This window comes from Candoia aspera, chromosome 5 (assembly GCF_035149785.1).
Source record: "Candoia aspera isolate rCanAsp1 chromosome 5, rCanAsp1.hap2, whole genome shotgun sequence".
Lineage (NCBI taxonomy): Eukaryota > Metazoa > Chordata > Lepidosauria > Squamata > Boidae > Candoia > Candoia aspera.
In genome coordinates, this window is record NC_086157.1 from 945,095 (window position 1) to 964,952 (window position 19,858).

The 19,858-nt window shown below is 42.6% G+C and overlaps 1 protein-coding gene across 1 annotated transcript in view; it reads left to right on the top strand.

Annotated features, from left to right (window-relative positions):
* The window catches only part of KLF12 (KLF transcription factor 12), a 109,087-nt gene extending 93,176 nt beyond the window's left edge, over positions 1–15,911 (top strand). The window contains exon 7 of the mRNA XM_063304349.1: positions 15,007–15,911. Within this exon, the coding sequence (XP_063160419.1) occupies positions 15,007–15,188 (182 nt within the window). The 3' untranslated portion in view covers positions 15,189–15,911. The remainder of the gene's footprint in view (positions 1–15,006) is intronic.
* Positions 15,912–19,858: the final 3,947 nt, after the last annotated feature.

Genomic DNA, 19,858 nt, shown 5'->3' on the forward strand with positions numbered 1-19,858 from the left:
AGTATTCTTCATGAGGAGAATTTTATTTATGTAGCATCTCCAGTGTTCCTAGCCTGTAACAGAGAAGGTTCACCAATGAGAGGTCCATTTTTCAAAAGTGAAGATCTCAGTGGAGTTCAGAACAAAGGATTTGACAAACCACATTATGGCCTGTGAACCAACAGTCTGAGTCTTGGTTCTTCCCACGTGAAAGAGAGGAACACCTTCCATAATCTGGCTGAGGTAGAGCCCAAACCAGAGAGTTGCTCCTCTTGGAGAAAGAGACCCAAACTTGAAGGCTTTCTTCCCAGGTCCTGCTCCTGGGAAGTAGCATCAGCAACTTCACATGGCTTATTACAGCCCTGTGACTTGGCTCAAGAGCTTTGCATAAAACAGAACCAGGCCACCTCACCCTGAACTATACAAACCTATGGAAATAATATTGATATCATTTCCATAATGTTCTAGTCTGGAGCTGCTGAATGTGGCTTCTGTTGAAGGAAACAAGAAAAGAGCCTCTGTAGTGGGTCAATTTACATTTGAACCCAGTCCCTCTCTTTTCAGGCATGATAGCAGACACAGCAGGCCCTTCAGAGAACGTGCATAGAATTCAGGCAAATTCAGTCAAGGGCATACTTTTAAGTTTTGGATGTTGCAGGATCAGCATTGTTGTATTCTTTTGGTACTCAGTTCTTTTCAGAACAGCTAAAGAATATGAGTCTCAGCATGTACAAGCTAAAGGAAGCTGCAGCCACTTCATTATTGCAAAATTGGGTCATAAATTGACTCTTGAGCGGAATGGTCGTCCCTGCGTTGTGGCCCACGCTTTGCATTATCCTTGTCGCATCAGCCTTTCCCATCGTCCTTATGACAGTCCTGGACTGTTGTTATTCCCACATTGCAGGTGGGCAACGGAGGAAAGTCACCGGAACAAAGTCTTCCAAACAAGTCTCTGCTCTGACAGCAATGGCCCTGCCATTCCCTTCTCATTTTTCATACATTTGAGGTGCTGTTTGAAAGGAGAATGTTGGCATTTTGTTTAGTCTGAGCCTGTTCAAACTCTGCATTCCTGAGACTCCACAGTTACTCCACATATTATTTGAATAAGAAATGGCACCTGTCATTAGTCTTTGTTCAGGCCCTTTTTTGTTGAAAAGATGGAAGTCCAGGTAAAACCCATGACCAGAGACAGGAGAAGTAAGTTCTACTTGTTCTGTGACCTTTAAGTGCCATTCAGGGCCTTTTGTTTTCTTAATACGCTTTGTCTACTCTGGCTTTTAGAAATTGTCTTGCCTGGTAATCCCTTGATTTGACAGAATGGAGACACATCATTCTCTCTTGCTAATCCTTTAGGGCTGGTCTTGTTCTGGAGTTTCTCTGCCTTTCTTTAGAGCCAGTTCCACAAATTCATGTGGGCCATTGCAACCCCGCTTGGTCCCACAGCAACCTTTCAACCAGGTTGGAAGGTGACATCATCAGGCCCAGCCAAACCATTGCAAAAAAAGCGTGTGCCTAGAAGCAGGTGGGGTGTGGGGTGGGGTGTTGTGTTGTGTTCTGTTGTGGGGGAACTGAGAGCCTTGCAGCTTGGGGGCAATCAGTGTCATTTTTGTCATTTAGTCCAAATCCCAAGTAAAGCCCAGTTTGGATTTTCTTCTGCAAGAGGCAAAAAGTCGCTACGTAAGAAAATTATTTTCCATGAATTAGCCAGATCGATGGCTGACATCACGGGATAAAAGTTGGAATTCCAAAAAATAAGAATCCATAATAAAGAAGTGTTTCCACAGCAGCATTTGCCCACAGTTTGGGAAATGAGAAATTGGTGATCAGGAATTGAATGCTTGTTTATTTGTCTCTTTAGCCAACACAGTTGGCTTAAGGCTGTAGCATTCTGAAAGGACATATTCCTGGTTGATTTCTAGAAATGGAAGAAAGTGAATGTCAGCCCATACTGCAGTTGAGACATATATTGACAGTGTCACAAATCCTTTGCTATACAGTTCATACAAGATTTGAAACACGTCTGCCAAAATCTATGCAGGTGGCCAAGCGATGGTCACTCTACTGGTGTTTTCACTGGGGAGACACAGTGACAATATTGAGGAAATAAGCTTTGTCAAACAGGCTCCATTTCTTTCACTAAGGTGGCTTCAGATTAATGTGTGGATATAAAAATGGGGTCATGAAGTTTGCAGGAATTCACAAGAGGCCAGTTGTGAAGAATTATTGCTCTGTAGCTACGATGTGGTGCCCAGTGAGACAGATTCCTATATTGTTCTTGCGAGAGCCTGGGATGATTCCATTGGGCTGTTAGGGAAAGATTTGCAACAGTGATCGTTGGCTTTCCAAATAGTTGTGTGTGTGTGTTTATGTCTGCGTGTGTGGCACACAGAAACACTGATGATTTCAGGATGTTCAAAAAGTAAGATTTCTCCAAAATATTGCATAACATCTTGACTTCTAGAACTGCAGCCCACAAGCATTCCTAGAACAAGATTAAAAACTGGGTTCCACAGCTGTGTGGGAGCCGTGCCTAATGTATATTTCAGCTCACTTTGTACCTCACAAAAATAGGCACATTTAAGCTATTTCTTCTCTTCTTACGGAGCTGATTGTGGACTGATATACAGCAGTTTCTCCTTAATTAAGGTATAAAGCACATTTAATCAGTAAATATGTCACAAATTCAACTATTTAGTTATTATACAAATTACTATATACATGCAGCTGTTCAAGCCAGAATGTCAAAATCCAGCAGCAATTTCATTCAACAAATATGTCTCAAATTTGGGCAAGTGAGTCACCAAATAACTCCTAATATGAGACAGTAAGCTTGTGTACAAGGCTGTGTTAAGTTATTGTTCTTTGTACAGTAACTTACACCAAACTCTGATAACACAAAGCAGGAGAAACATGCCAGAATGTGGGTCCTGTGCCATAGTTTGGTGATCAGTCGTCTGTCTGTAGACAGGAGTGTTGGGAAGTAGCATTGGAGCATCGGTGGAAAAGTTGCATTTTCACTTAGGTCCAACAGCATGACTACAAGTGCCTTTTGCATCTAGTGAACCTTCTCGGCAGGGTTGGCTTCAAAGTAGACATGGATGGCAGGAGTGGGGAACCTACTCAGCAGACGTTGGACTAAAATTCCCCGCATCCCCAGACAGGCTAGGCCGTGGTAAAACAGGAGAGTTGCAGTTGAGCCAATCGGGGAAGGTGCAAGTCTGTAGAACTGGGTGCACAATTGAACTGGAGGTCTGCTCCTCTCAGTTTGAGAGCTCCAGAAGCTGAGTGGTGCCACTTTCCATGTTTATTGTTGTTACAGTTTTAGGTTGCTTAGTCTTCACAAAATTACCAAAATAATATGAAACTGTTATATCACAGAAACCCCACCGTCCACCCACATAAAGATGCCCTGTTGTCTATTTCTGTTCCAGAGGGTTACGTGGACACAGCCATGCAAGATTTCATGGCTGCCCTGTGAAGCTGGGTCACTCTTGCTGGGGTGAGGTGTCTCATCCAAGCGGTCACCAGGCCCAGCCTGGCTCCATCTCCAAGCTCCAGCCAGGTAGCCCCAGGGCCTGCCTGCTCCTGAAGCAGAATAGAGGGAAAAGGGCTGCAGGGTATTCGAATGTCACTAGGTGGCATTCCTCAGTTTTGCAGGGGGAGGGAATATTTTTTTATTTTTAATTTCTATCCTGCCTTTATTATTTTTATAAATAACTCAAGGTAGTGAACATCCCTAATACTCCTTCCTCCTCCTGTTTTCCCCACAACAACAGCCCTGTGAGGTGTGTTGGGCTGAGAGGGAGGGACTGGCCCAAGGTCACCCAGCCGGCTTTCACGCCTAAGGCGGGACTAGAACTCTCCTACCACGCCTGATTGGCTCTTGGGCTGAGAGAGAGGGACTGGCCCAAGGTCACCCAGCTGGTTTTCAGGCCTGGCGGGACTAGAACTCTCCTACTGCGCCTGATTGGCTCTTGGGCTGAGAAAGAGTGACTGGTCCAAGATCACCCAGCCGGCTTTCACGCCTAAGGCGGGACTAGAACTCTCATGCCACGCCTGATTGGCTCTTGGGCTGAGAAAGAGTGACTGGTCCAAGATCACCCAGCCGGCTTTCATGCCTAAGGCAGGACTAGAACACTCCTACCATGCCTGATTGGCTCTTGGGCTGAGAGAGAGGGACTGGCCCAAGGTCACCCAGCCAGCTTCCGTGCCTAAGGCGGGACTAGAACTCTCAGTCTCCTGGTTTCTAGCCTGGTGCCTTAACCACTGGACCAAACTAGTGGAGAGCACGCTTTTTGCACTCCAGCTTCAGTGTGTAAGAAGTGTCCTCCTCCTGAGCAAAGTGACCCAGAGGCCTGGGGCACCCAGGAACAAACAGCTCTTGGGAAGCTCCTGGCAGGGACATCAATACTGTGTCCTCCTTGGAGGATGGGCTGCTTCAAGAAATGGAGCTTCCGTTGAGCTGTTATGGCGGAGAGCAATTGTCCTTTCTTTATGCTTGCAATCACTTGCAGTCTTGCTCATCCCTTAAATGTTCCTAGGAAAAAGATATCGAGTGTCTTTTCTAAAAAAGGTGCTACTCGTCCCAGAGAAGTCAGTTGCTTCTGCACCTGCCACAAAGTAAGGACCAATCCTTTTATTAGTATCTACCAAAACTATTGGCATAGTAATATTCAAATGGTAGAACCTGACTTCCTTTCAGAAAAGAAGTTTCAGTATTTTCTTAGAGAAGTTGGGTGTTTTTTTTTCTCCAGTCATTTTTGAAAACTACAAGTCTGGGGGATCTGAGACTGAAGTAGCCTCCAAGAATTATGTCTCCTTCATCTTTTGCCACTTGGACTTTTTTATTTTTTATTCTTATTTATATTATTTATTGTTGTAATTTTATGTTGTGGATTTTATTATTGTTGTTTTAATTGATTACTGTAAACCGACGGGAGGAGATGGGCAGGGACAAATTAGATAGACAAATAAATAAATAAATAAAGACCATCAGCTCTTCACAAAAGACAAACACCCCTCCGTCTGAATGGCTCCCTCAGCAGAGCAGTGGGGACAGCCCCCCTTTTTTCATAGCTCCCTTGAAAATCTGCCCTGGAGGGTTGGGACTCTGTAGGAGAGATTTAAGATGAAAAGGAGGTGTCTGCCCACTTTTGACTTGACTTTGGCCATTGTCTTTTTCAAGCCATCATTGTGACTCAATCATTTTTCATGTGTCTGGGGAGTGGAACAGATATTTGTGTTTGCTTGTTCCCTGGGTGACTTGCACGTAAAAATTAATTTTCCATCAAGGCGTTCTAACTCATAACCGCCCTGGAAAGGAAGTGATTCCAACTGGCTAAACCTCAGTGCGTCATTGTCTTGAGAGAAGTTAGATCAACAGAAGCAGCTTTCCAGGTAATCTTCTTTAAAATCCAAACATCCAGACTTTCTCAACAGGAGACTCTCTGTAGAGGGTGCCTTTGTGCAATCTGGAATGAGAGAGATTCAGCCCCAGAAACAAGGCTGCCTCTGAACACCTGAACGAGTAACCCGCTTGGCAACTCGGTATTTAGAATTGACTGTGGAGTGCATATGATTGAGTAAGCACTGCAGAATAATCTAAGGAATTTGCATCAACTTGTTTTCTCTGTGCAAACAGAGGAGAAAGTTGGTTCTGGGTATTTTGTTTTCTGGGCATGTTTTCTTTTATGCTTCTCAAGCAAGACAAGCCTTGTGAATTGTTGCTGGTTTCGTGGCTGAACTACCTTGATAGAAACTCACAAATGCAAAAATAGGAATACTAAATAGGAGGACTGGAGGAGCCAAGAAAAGAGTAAGAGCATAGCAATGCCACAGTATCTGTACCGGCTCTGGCTGTTTTTATTTTTCTGTCAGCGTTAGCTGATTTAATAGCTACTCCTTCTGTCCACGGGACTCTGAGGAACATAATTTCTCACCCACTTCACCAAACTGCCATTCCCAGAATAAAGGGAACCAACGGCTACAAAATGCTGTATGTGTGCAGTTTAGAGGTTTTTTTGAGAGGCCTCTGGGCTACATTTACCTTACAAAGTATGTTCCAATTCATGAAACACAGCACAGCGTTAAAATGTGCTAGCATCAAAACACTGCAGAACAGCCAGAGTTTGAAAAGGATGAATTACCAGTAACAACCCAGTCCCATAACCTTAAAAATGGTTAACTGATTTCCAGCCAAGTTAAAACAAGGGTGGCCAATACCTGCCAAAGGGAAGGCAGTTGGGCACATCTGGGACTTTAAAGCCTACTTGTGGATTCACTTGAGTTAGAATTGCACAGATTTGAGACAAAAGTCCCAGGGGTAAGTGCGTTCTTCTTGCTCAGTGGACAGCGTCTCCTCCCAGGTTTCTACGGCAATTTTGGTGGATCCGTGCCTCATCTTCTGTAGCGTTGGCCAACTTCAGTGGATGGATGAGGAAATGGAGGAGGGGAGGGAACCGAAGGAAAGGTGTGCTGGGTGGAGAACCGTCCCTGAAGTGAATCCCTTCCCACCAGGAGTATAGCAGAGCATTCTTCCTTTTTCGTTTCTGATTCTTATGTATCATTTCATAACTTTCTCAGGGTTCTTGTGAGTCAGCAACAGAACAAGGAAAAGAAGTAATTGTTGCAACTTCTGGGTCTTTTCCCCAAGTTCAGCAATGCTGGATGATGAAGGCACCATCCTGTTCTTAGAACAGAGTTCCCAGGGCTTGCTTAACATATACTTATGTACTAAAGAGAATGTGTTTGTATGTTTTGTTGTTTCTGTAGTACTAAGTGGCCCCAAATCAATACTTTCTGCAAATAGATGGGATGACTCAGCCCATTCATCTCCCATATTTGCATATCCCAAGTCTGCTGAAACAAAGGCTCTCAAGAAGTGAAGTGATTCATGAGGAAGCTGATGTAATTTAAGATGTATTTGGTGCAATTCACATGCTCAGAGTTGTGATTTATTAAGCCATTGTTTTATACCTGGAAGCAGTACACTTGTAAACCCAAAGTTTCTTCCCATCCTAAGTTGTGGTAGCTTCATTAAAATAGTGTGAACCCTTGTCATTTAACAGAATGGAAAACCTGGGGTTCCTGGGGTTATATGTGACCCATAATCCCCATTTTTGTCAGCTCCAGGATTTCTGTTGAATATAATTGCTGAACACTCATAGCCATTTTGAAATAGGAAACACAAAAGGACTGTACAGTAAGCCCTAAAATTAGCATGAAATCATTGGGACCTAGTTGACTGTGGCTGATCTCAGAAGCTAAGCAGGGTACTACCTGGTTAATACCTGGATGGGGAACCACCTGCAAATTCCAGGCTTATTGGCTAGACTGGTTAAAAAACTATATCCTGGAAGAAAGCTGCATCACACTTTTGTGTAATTATGAGCTTGACCTGAAGACTTTTCTTCTAGCTGAAAAGAGTCTTAAAAGAGAATGCCTAATATTCAGCTCCCCCACATGTGATCCAGTCTTGCCACTTGCAGCTGCCTGGCAACCCCCCCTCCCCCATGTTAAATGTGGCTTTTTGCCGACAGAAATGTGCCCATCATTTTGCTGTCTGGAATTTTTTCTTTTTTATTGGAAGTTTTAACAGCAATAATAAGAACAGAGAAAAGGAAAGAGAGAAATAAAAGAAAAAAGCTAAAAGTGCAGTAAGAAAAAAAGTAGAAGTAGGAAAAAAGAGAAAGATATAAAGAAGTAGTTTCTGATATTTGTCACAGCAAATAGTAAAATTATATTTTAACCTCTCTCTCTAAAGTTACATCATGACTCTCTTCTTTCCGTAACCTATCCCGTCTAATCATCAAAACCATAAATCACAAGTTCATTTTTTTCATTTTTATGCAAAAAGTCCATAAGGGGTTTCCAGTCACCAATAAATGTAGATATTGTCTTTCTCTAATCAAAGAAGTCAGTTTGTCCCTCTCAGCAAGTTCTGTCAATTTCACCAACTGTTCTTCCATGGTGGATAATACCAAATCTTTCCATCTTTGTGCATATAATAATCTCGCTGCAATAATCATATACTGAAATAATTTTCCATGACGCTTTTCTAACTGTGTATCCATCACTCTTAGGAAAAGTTCTGGCTTCAATTGAATATTAATCTTTAAATTTCTCTTCATCAACATCTGTATTTGAATCCATTTTTTTTTAGCTTTTTTACAAGTCAACCAAGCATGATAAAATGTCCCTTCATGTTGTTCACATTTCCAACATACATTTGAAATGGCTTTATACAATCTAGATAATTTCTCTGGCGTCATGTACCAACAATAAATCATTTTATAAAAATTCTCTTTAAGATCATAACATAATGTAAATTTCAACCCTTTTAGTCTCATATTTTCCCATTGATCCATCTGTATGTAATTACCAAAATTCTTAGCCCACTTTATCATGCATTTTTAATCTGTTCTTCGTTTGTTTCAAATTTCAAGAAAAGTTTATAAGTTTTAGCAATTACGCGTTCCTCATCAGTACACAATTGTACTTCAAATTCTGTACTACTTTGCTCCATACCATAATCTTTTTCTCCATTTTGAATCTTTCTGATAACTGTAGATGGGAAAACCATTGACAACTATATCCTTCTGCCGCTAGTTGTTTTCTTGATTTTATTTTATATTTCCCTTAGTAAAATTCTAGGGGACGCGGTGGCGCTGCGGGTTAAACCGCTGAGCTGTTGATCGGAAGGTCGGCGGTTCGAAACCGCGCGGCGGGGTGAGCTCCCGTTGTTAATCCCAGCTCCTGCACACCAAGCAGTTCGAAAACATGCAAATGTGAGTAGATTAACTGGTACCGCTTCGGCGGGAAGGTAACGGCGTTCCGTGAGTCATGCCGGCCACATGACCTGGAAGTGTCCTATGGACAACGCCGGCTCCAAGGCTTTGAAACGGAGATGAGCACCGCCCCCTAGAGTCGGACACGACTGGACTTTACGTCAAGGAAAACCTTTACCTTTACCTAGTAAAATTCTAGTATCTCACAATATGTTAACCATTCATCTTTGCCTATTATTTCTCATCTATAAAATGCTTCTTGTGCTGAGATCCACAGATATGTTTTTGGGCACAGCCTGGGTGTATATCTATTCCATATTCTCAATATGGCACATCTAATAAAATGATTTATAAAATCCACATTAATTTTAACTTTATCGTACCATAAGTATCCATGGCATCCAAACCTCAGGTTGTGGCCTTCTAACTCTAAAACTCTCTTGTGTCTCAGCAACACCCATTCTTTCATCCAGACCAAACAACAAGCTGCAAAATACAATTTCAAATCTGGTAAACCCAATCATCCTCTCTCCTTTGTGTCTTGTAACACAGCTTGTTTTTCATTGTGTTGCTCCAAATACTCCAGAATATCCAAAACATTTCTAATATTACCTTGTATTTGTTGCTGTATGGAATTTTTTCAAGGTACAAATTTCCGATGTACAGATGTTTTTTGCATCTGTAAAGTGAGCCCCTTTGTAAGACCTAGTTACTCGCCATCTTTGTTTTTAACTGCGTGGAATGCATAGATCATGTGAACATATGAACTCCCATCCCAACACTGATCTGGAGCTTGTGTGTCTTTGGATGCCAAGAAGGGATGAGTGGCAGGTGATGGCCAGCACTGGCATGCATGCAAGTAAATTTCTTCGGTCACACCAGCAGACTCCTGCCCCAGTATCCTGGATGATATCTTTTGTAAGGCGCTCAGTCATTCTTTGGAAACCTGCTGAAGCTCAAATAATCACTCTGCACCCAGTCAGTGCAGCTTCTATATTGACCAGTCTGACATCAGGTCTATCAGAATGGGGAAAGAACAGTTCTCCAGGACTGGAAAACCCATTTCAGCCGTTCATGTTTGTTATTCATGCTTAGAGGCAAATCCTTAGAGGGAATCTTTTGATATGATTACAAGATGGATTGCAATTTTTTAAATAAAAGGGAAATCATTTGGCTTCCCACCCAAATTAATCTGAGAACGCTGTCCACATTATTGGACAGTAATCCAGAGGTTCCTTTTCATTCATTTTTTAATTCCTCTGGCCGAAAGCCTGCCAGAGTTGCTTAGATAGATCAGTGGCACAGGAGGAAGGAGGAAAGAAGCCAACTCGGGCATCCTGCTGAACTTTTTTCAGCTTTTTTGAAGCTGATCTCTTAGTAAAGCCAGTAGATAGGACCTTCTCTTGAACCAGGCAGAATGGACAATGCAGCCTAGAAATCTACATTAGGACAATATCAGCTACAGCTTGGGAAGGCTGGCAAAAAGCTGTATCCTTCCACTTACTTGAGACCCTTTGAACAATATTGGTGCGTTTGTGCCTGCTCACAGGCCCACTCTCCTTAAAGGGTTTCTAGCAGTGCTGATCATAATACTTCTTTAGAAGACCCTTGTGCTGTGGAAACTGTGGAAGGCAGCTCCTTGTCCAACATGAGAAGGTCTGTAGTATGCTGTATTAATCTTTAAAATGGTCTTTAGCTTCTCTGAAGGTTGAGAAGCAACCTTCTCTGAAGGTTGTGTTAAGCAAAGCAAACAACATCATCCCATCTCCTCACTACTAGCCATGTGCAAAGGCCCATGTCCTGCCAAGGGAAGAAGAGTGTCCTCTTGAAACACCGAGGAGAGGGCTTCATCCTTACACCAGATCACCTCCATGTCACCAAAGGCTTCATCCAGCCCAAGGTGATACTGGTTTCCCAGTATCCCAAGGTCCTCTACATTATTATACTGTAATAGGCAGGAAAGAGCTTAGTTGCATTAGCTGTTGATCACCAGCATAACCTGGGTGTTGTGGGTCTGATCCCTTCTTCTTAGCAGCTGCTCCACTTCTTAGCCCCTTCCAGATATCCCAGTCCTGTGTATACATGCCCGAATTGTGGATCAATTTTATTTTTAAAACATCTTTATGGTCCAAATGGAGTGAATTTGGGACATGACCCAGAATGCAGTCAGTCACCTGCATAGCTATAAGCGTTTTAAGAGCGCCCACTCGCTGAGTGGAGGGAAGAGCAGCGCTTGAAAGATTGGCCTTTTGGATTTTGTTCGGTGGTTGAGCTGGCTGCACATGTTAATTAAATTTCGTTAAGTCCCAAGGTCATGCTCCAGTCTAATCCTGCTATCTTGGGCTCTGGGAAGAAGATGGGTGTGGTGAAAATCATTTAACAACAGTAATTAATGGGAGTTCAGTATGTGGGCATGTTTAGAGGTTGTTTGGGGAAAATGTTAAATATTTATATTAAAAATAGCTGCTGAAATGACTAAGATCTTCAATGAGTTAGGATCAAACCTGCAAATTATGGCTTATTATAGCTTACACTCTGCCTGCTGAGCTCTGACTTTACTGCACCTTTATCAGCTGAAAGTGCCTGAACAGCATAGTGTAGGCGGTGCAGCCGATATTAAAGGGCAGGCGTTGGGTGGTCTTAAGCTCTGGGCAGCCAACCCAGTGAGTCCCAGTTACTTTTGTGTTAATGCTGGTTTCCCAAACTGGTTTGGCACACCAGAGGATCTGAGTGAAGATACGCCCCCTCCAGTATGGAAGAGATTCTGACCTGGGTTTAGATCGGTGAGCGTTCATGACCGTCATCCAGTGGGCAGGGACCCAGGATAAAACCGTCATCCAGTGGGCAGGGACTCGGTATATTATGACAAATGCCTTCCTTTGAAGCAGCTCATGTGACAGGACTGTCATCAGCAGACTTCTTGGGAAGCTGTGGATTTAATAAATGACTAGACGTAGATCCCTCCCTACGTTGCTGTACTCTGACCAGTTAACAGAATTAAAACAGTGCAAAATAAGTACAAAAGTATTACAACCAACAACAACAAAAATCACAGTTAATCCATTAAAAAAACGGACAATTTTGGAGTGGTGTGGGGGGTCCTACTACTGCTAGTGGAAAGACTTTTAAATTGTTTCATTACCCATTTTTTATCCCTCCTTTCTGCCCAGGGGGCACTTAATCCAGTAGTAGCAAACAAAGACATGGGAAATGGATCGTTCTGGCAGGGAAGGCCAAGAGTTTTGCTAGGGAAAACTCCTGATTCTGGAACATACAAACATATGAGTCACAATCCAGCACAGATTTAAGCACTCGAGATCCCATGTGATGAAAATATAAAGCATATTTTGGATTGTGGCCATGATAACAGGGAAAAAAACAGAAGGTAGGGCACCTATCCTGGCCTTAAAGGTATTATTATTATTATCATCATCATCATCATCATCATCATCTTCATCATCATCATCCAGTGTAAATTCTTTCCTGGGGCAAAAGGTTATCCTGTGTCCTCCAGCTGCTGAAACGGCACTCTCAAGACTTCCTATTGGATTGTGTTGGGCAACATGTTTGTAATCATAAACTGCGTCTATTTCTTCTCACTGTTTGTTCCCCACCCCATCCCTTTCTGGTTTCTGATGCCTTCCCTTTCTTGGTCCTAAAGAACGTAGACTTGCTAGACAAGGATGGGGAGGAATTTGTTGAGGCCTAGAAGTTCCATACCCCTCCCTTGGACGTTAAACTAAATTGTTACACAAGGTCTAAACATCTGCTTCGTAAGCCAAAGCCAGTTAGCATGAGGACTATTTTTCTTAGCATTGAATCGAATGAATTGTCAAGATTTCTGTCCACGTAATGAAGAGGAGACCACATGTACTGAAAGAAATTCAGGTGTGGCAAATGTGGCTCGAGGTCCTTCCAATGTCAGAGACAAGGTTCCCTATCCATTTATCGCAATTCTGAATCTCTCATCAACTCCAGCCTGTACAACCTCTGAATTTCCACTTGGGTTCAGGTGATTCTCCAGCCTGAGGTTAACTCTGATTGTTACAATAACCTTACAAGTTGTCACATGTCTTGTGCATGGATTCCTTGGGTAGATCTGATAGGTAGGGAGTTGAGGACAGGTACGAAGAAATATTTCTTCATATAATTCAGGATTTGCATTTGGAATCACTTTCAAACAATGCTTTAACAAACTCATGGATAGGTGTGTCAACAGGTAGTAACTGTAGTAATAAAAGAGCTGAGAACTAAATGCACAGAGGCAGAATCCATATGGATACAACTTCCTGGAAAACAACCACTAGTTGGGGCTGTCCTTCTTATCCTGGTCAGTGGGCTTTTTCGCTGACCGCTACTGGAAAAAGGAAACTGGAGCAGAATTGCCATCATCTGATCAAGCCAGGCTTTCAAGCAGTGCCAGTATAAATATATACTGTATATGGTATAGGGAGAAATGGATAGGCAGAGACTTAGTAAAAAGTTGGTCTTTACTGCTTCTTAGTACGTGTTCTTTCCCAATAAACATGTGAATGACAAGATGGATTTTGGTGAACAGGTAGCACCATCTGGCTAACCTTGTGGGGTTCACCAGCTAAGCAGAGACAAGCCTGGTTAGATATGGTTGGGAGTCCTCCAGAAAAGTCAGAAGTCATCCCAGAAGGCATCAGTAGCAAGCCACCACAATATTATCGACAAGAAAACTGTATGGATGTGGCGAAGGAGTCACTAGGAGTCCAGTTAAATGGAGGGAAATTTTATCTGCCTCTTAATTTCACTCCCTGAAGTTGACCAAGCTTTGGTCTTTAGTCTGTAGAGAAAGGAGAAGAGGCAGGCTGGGGCCTTTGTTTCTTATATGCTGTTATCTTAGCTTAAGTGTGTTGTCTATTTAGTTTTCTGACTTGAGAACAAATGGAGGAGCATCAGATTAAATAATATGTGCTGAAAATATTTAATAATTTTAGTCTAAACACATGGGCTACTGGCATTTCAGTGTTACATTTCCCTCTTGATTTGCACTGCTCCTTCCTTAGGTTGCCTCTAAAGATTCCACAGGGACCTTCTGCCAAGTCATATGAAATCCTGATTCATTTGTGTGGCATAGCTGGCCAGCTGTTTGTGGTGAGGGTAGGTCATAGTACATGTCAAAAAGAGCCCGCCATCTGTCATGTAGTTTAGGCCTGTTCTTCTTCCAGCTGCCAAATTCCTGGACCCAGTGCAGTGGACATCCAGATACAAATTAAAATCTTCCAATCATCTGTCCATATTTGGCTATTGGAGAGGGGAAGAACTCCACAGTGGGGCCACAGCCCACACTGTTGCTACTATTAATGTATTGTGGTCATTTCCATCCAGGATCTCACCACTAAAACTGGTGTTCTCAGAAGCAACTGTTTTTATTTCCCTGTTGGACAGTTGTGCAATGCTAATGATAGAAATCTCAGCCTGTCCCTTGCTTATTATTCTCTTGCAGTTTTGAGGAAATCTGGGCTGTCAACTTACTGTCCTTTGTTGGCTTTAAAGCAGGGGTGGCAAGGAAGGGGAAGAGAGAGGATTCTAGAAATAGGAGCAAAGGCCAGCTCCATGAATAATTCAAAATAGGAGCTTTTCTGAGGATATGGGAGTGCTGCCCTCCCTGCCAATGCTGAGAAGTCTTACCCAACCCAGAATCCCAAGATGCTATTGGCTGGCAAGTCTCAATCTCCCAGTCAGCACCTTAGTGGTCAGGATTGATGGGATCAGCCGATTAACAGTTGAGTTTCCATTGTGATGGATCTCTTGCAGTTCTTCAGCGCTGGACAGTGGCACATAGGTGGAATCTGTGCCAGATCTCCCTTAGAGCCAGTCCATGGTCACTGCTGGCTTCGGCCTTGACAGCAGAGACATAGCAACATACATCCACATTTGAAAGGTCATTGAACTGTATCCCCTGGGCGTTGGGATGGGGCGAGGCCAGAGCTCACTGATCATGGTTTTTAGGTATTGGAGAGTGTAGCTTTAAGGTGCTGGGATGGGGGGGATGTTGCTTCTGTTGCTTTTATCTCCTTATCAGTGCTGCCGTGAGCCATCCAGAGTTAAGGCTCATAAGATGGCTGGCTGTATAAGTCTCTTAAACAAATAAATAAACACTATACACACTTGCCTTTCTCTGATAGCCCTGGATTTTCTGGACAACCTACCAACCTCTTCGAGTCCAATGCAATAGTTAATCCCTCTTTCTCTCTTTTGCTCCCTCCCCTAGGAGAGAAACCATACAAATGTACCTGGGAAGGGTGCACGTGGAAATTTGCTCGCTCAGACGAACTGACGAGGCACTACCGCAAACACACGGGAGTGAAGCCGTTCAAGTGCGCAGACTGTGACCGAAGCTTTTCCCGTTCAGATCACTTGGCATTGCACCGCCGAAGGCACATGTTGGTCTGAAAAATGCTACCTTGTCTGTCTGTCCATATATATATATATATATATATATATATATATATATATATATATATATATATAATGATATTTCAAGAGCTGGGTCTCTTTTAAGTACAGTGCATTCAGCAGGACTGAATCCTGTTTTGATGGTGTTAGCACAAAAGGGGCGTTCTGCGTTGTCCCCATATACACAAAGAAGCAGGAACGAGAATGCTACAATCTTCCCTCCCAGCTCAAGCAGGCTGTCCAGCACAGGCCCAAGGCATCACCTTTGGCTGGGGATAAACACCTAACTGCAGCAAGATTGGGCATTATTTTCTAACCCACGTCCTTTTAAAAGTATTTATGGCTTGTATTTTTTTTTCTCAACTATCAACACTTTTTTCTCCTGAAGAATTTCTGCTATTACGAAGACTGGATGTCATAAACTGTAGAAAAGGACACGTCCTCAAGAGCTTTCTCTTCATTTGCTGCTGCTGCTGCTGCTTCTTATTTTTATTTTTATTTTATTTTATTATTATTATTAATATTAATATTATTATTAATTTTTTCCCTGTTAAAACACTGCAGAATATCACCCTGCCTGATTGTTGGAAAAAATCAACAATTTCCTAAGCCAGCTGAGCAGACTGGAAAGAGGAGGGATAAATAAAAAAATGAAGCTCCTTGAAGTGAAAAAGATTTCTCAGCACACTTATGCAATAAAGATGGTGGTATTTGTACATATTTACCTCTTTCTTGTTATGCTGGACTTTAGAGGCCACTGATTTTTTTTAAAAAAATGTCCTAAATCATTTTCTTTTCTGTTTTTGCTAGAATCTATAAAACAGGCATCCATAATATTTCAGTATGAAATTACCCATTCTATATCATTTGCTTAATCTATAATAGGAAAAGTTCATTAAAAGGTCCTGGGCATATAGTAGAACCAAGATTGGTCCCGCCCTTTCTAAACCAGCGTATCAGTCCTCAGCATCTTTCCCTGAAAGTAACAGATGTTCAAACAACCATCTCGTATCCTTGGATTGCTCAGCAGTTGATTCACAACTGCACATGCAAAGTAACACTGTTGATTAGCCCTGTCCGAGAGATGGTGGTATATAAACCTTCTGCTCTATGGGAGTTGATCTGTGATGGCTCAGTCCATTAGTTGATGCTATAATTTGCATGTGCTCTGTGTGCGTGAATTCTCCCACTGGGTTGACTCCTGGGTATAACGATGCTTAGGATTGTAGCCTCTAAGTTTTGAAGTGAACAGCCTCTGTGATCAAAAGGGAACTTAACGCATCAGAATAAAGAAGAGCAAGAAAGAATTTCAAGAGATCTGAAAGTACTTCCTGCTCCTGAAATGAAGAGCTTCAGTCTGGCAAAAGTAATTTTAAACTAACTCTGTGGAGTTATGATACGGGGCCAGTGAGACTTAGTCATCGCTAAGTTGGGTTGGGCTGGGTAGAGGCCAACGTGGTTAGACAAATGACCACTGTCAGGCATTCCAGAAATACGTAGGGAGCGATGGAGCCAAACAGCATCTCCATGCATGTCAGGGAACCTTTTTTAGAGATGGTATGAACTGATTCCAGAGGATTGTAGAAGGAAGTGAAACAGTGGGCGTACTTCTTCTGAAACCTTCCTAAGAAATGCCAACCTTTGCACCTGTTTCGGTGATCAAAGCCAGAAGCGGCTGCTGCTTTGCTCTGTGTACAACAGATGAGGCAGACTGCAGTAAGTGAGTAAGCATTTTGTGGGCCACTGTGTCTAAATAACCAATGTGAAGTGATGGTTCTGGCTTCTAAGTGTTACTTAAGATGGTTGTGGATCTACTGGGAACCATCTGTTCATACAACTGGGCATTTGGAAATAGCGTAGGAGGAAAGGGTAGCCAACTCATATGCATACCACCACAGCTCAGATACGTGCATAGTCCTTTCACCGAAGCTGCACCCATAGCCAGGTAGGTAAAATGTGTGCAAATACCATCAGAGTTATGGCAGGCAGCTTATGGTCTCTGTTCCCACATAGCTGGTTCTAACACCCCTTTGGCACTAGGCCTAATCATCTTGGGCCGGAGAGAGCATGATGAGGTCAGAACAAATGAATAATCCATTATAAAAAGAGCTACGTATTTGACAGCTTGAACCTAGATGTCTGAAACAAAAGGAAATGTTAAGTAAATAGTGCACCCTGCTATGACAGTATATTTATGGATTTATTTGGAATCATTCATGCTAGTGCTCTTGAACACCTAAGATATTTAAGATGCTCAGCCAGCCAGGGATTTGTCATATGACATAACGTGGGAGCAGAATTAAAGGGTCCTGAGCCAGCAGCATTGGCCTCTAGACCCCGTTGCACATTTCTGAGATATCTGTGTGCTGCCAGCAGTAGCCATTCAGACTGCAGATAATGCCTTGGGGCATTATCTATCAACACAAAGGGCAGGTTCCAGCAGAACTCAGGAATTTTCAAGTTCTGTTCGTTCTGTTGCTTAACTTCCTCTTAAATTCAAGAGCTCTTCTGGCTGCTTGTTCCCAACCCTTCTAGTCAGCTCTTATGGCTTAGTAGGTTGACCAACCCTTCATTATAGCTGTAGCAAGACCAAATCAAGTTAGGAGTGATTGCAGGGAATTCCTAGATGAGTATTTTTCTATTTCCCCAAAATCAGTGTTGACTTGCCTGGCGACCTTTTTACAGCCGAGGTCTTTTGAGCTAATATCTAAGGAAGAGAGGCATGATCCTGGTGGCTGTTCCTGTGGGAGATTCGCTCACTAGGAACATAGACTTCCATGCTCTTTTATGAGAAGGAAAGCGATGGTGTGGGCCATAAAACATTCCTCTACATTTCCTTTTTCTTTTCAGAGAAGGAAAATGGGAAGGGAATTCAATCGCATTGCCTTTATTTAGCGATATTTCCTGAGCACTTAATCAGGAAGGATTGTTTTCAGATCTGCATAGGTTAATCTCATCGGGTCACATCTTGACCTAATCGATTTAACTCATAATTAATAGGAAGTGATCTTTCGAGTTTTATTGGTCCTTGAAAAGCAACAGTCGGATGACCAGTTTAGAAAAAAATATGCATATCAAACAATAAATTAATTTAATTGTGACTCTACAATTCAATAGAATAATTAGCAGTTTTCCCATTCTCCCTGCTGTGCAGTTGACAATTGCTGATTTCTAAAGAAATTAGATGGGAAGGATGTCTTTTCCCCACAGTTCTCTGCTTCTTTCTTCCTCAAGAATGAGTCAGAGACAAAGGATGCAAAGACTGATCTGTGGAGGGTAAATCTGCCCGTGGTTCCTGCTCATGCTGGTGCCATAGCTCTTCCAAACTCAGGCATAGTATAGCTTTGGGGACCTGAAGCAGGGGCATCCTCTTCGTGTCCTACCTGGGCACAGGGAACCTTAGGAAACAGGGTGCTAGAATGGTTGGTTCTGGGACTGACCAGGAGGTGGACCTTTGTAGAGCTGTTCAGTGCTTCTTATTCAGCCTCCAAGAGGAGCTTCAGAGCACACAGACGTTGCCCTGTCTGCACACCTGGAAACACCCAGATCCAGCTGACTCAAGGTGTTGCAGGCAGGAGTAACATTCACAATCCCCCCCACTTTTTGGAGATTGGATTCAAAGCATTGAACAGCTCTGATAGAACTCTTAGATGTTGGCATAGTGTGTTTTTTTGGAAATTTACATGACTGATTCCGAGGGCGGATTGTTGTGTGGGAACTATTTTGACGAACCATCCATTTGTTGCATTCAGTATTGTAAGGATCCTTTCAGATGCCTGTTTCTCTTGTTTAGTTGCTGTTGGTCCAATGTTCATGGATTTTCTTTCACCGTGGCTGCAGCGTAGAAAGATTTTCTTCATGTAAACCTTATTAGTGCCAGCCTTATCTCTTATATACTATTTTATTAACTGATGCATTCTTCTGGTTCAATAAATTTCAGTATTGGAAGTTTTCCACGAATAAAGACAGTGTTATTCTGGAAGAACCATCCCTTTTAGCAGGCAAGTGAGTTGCCTTCACAAAGGGAAGTGTGGAGGTGTTGAGTTTCTTTTTTAGCACTACTGTTAAAAGTAGCTCACCATCAGGATAAAATTCCATTGGGAATGAAGGAATGATGCAAAGGCATCTCTTCTCCATTATCTGTTTGTTAAAACAGAAAGGAGGACTCTTTTTTCTGTTACTCTGCAGTTGGTTACATTGCTTAAAAGGGAATTAAAAACAATGTGCAAAACCTCACCTAAGACTTTACAGGTAAAAATGGGATTATAGAGGTTCAGAGGTCAACTTTCAGAATTTCCAGGAATGTTCCTGTAGACAAATACAGTACATTCTCCTGTTTAGAAATTACAGCATTTAAATCCCACTGTTGTTTTTTTTAATGGGCAAATTAAAAGAATTATGATGGGATACTAGCACATTCAACCCCACAAACCAAAGTGGACTCCCCAGATTGTTCAAGGCAGATGGAATGATCGGTCAGGGTCTGCCCTCCTTCATCCATGTGAGCCACAGAAAATTCACCGTGCCTGTCAGTTGGTTCTGGGGAAAACAGCTACATCGCAGGGCATCATGACACATGGTCAATATCTCTGGTGCCAGGGAGGTTAAGGATTCAGACTGTATGTCCTGCTTGCTGCTGGGCATACTGGAAACTCAACCCTGTGGTC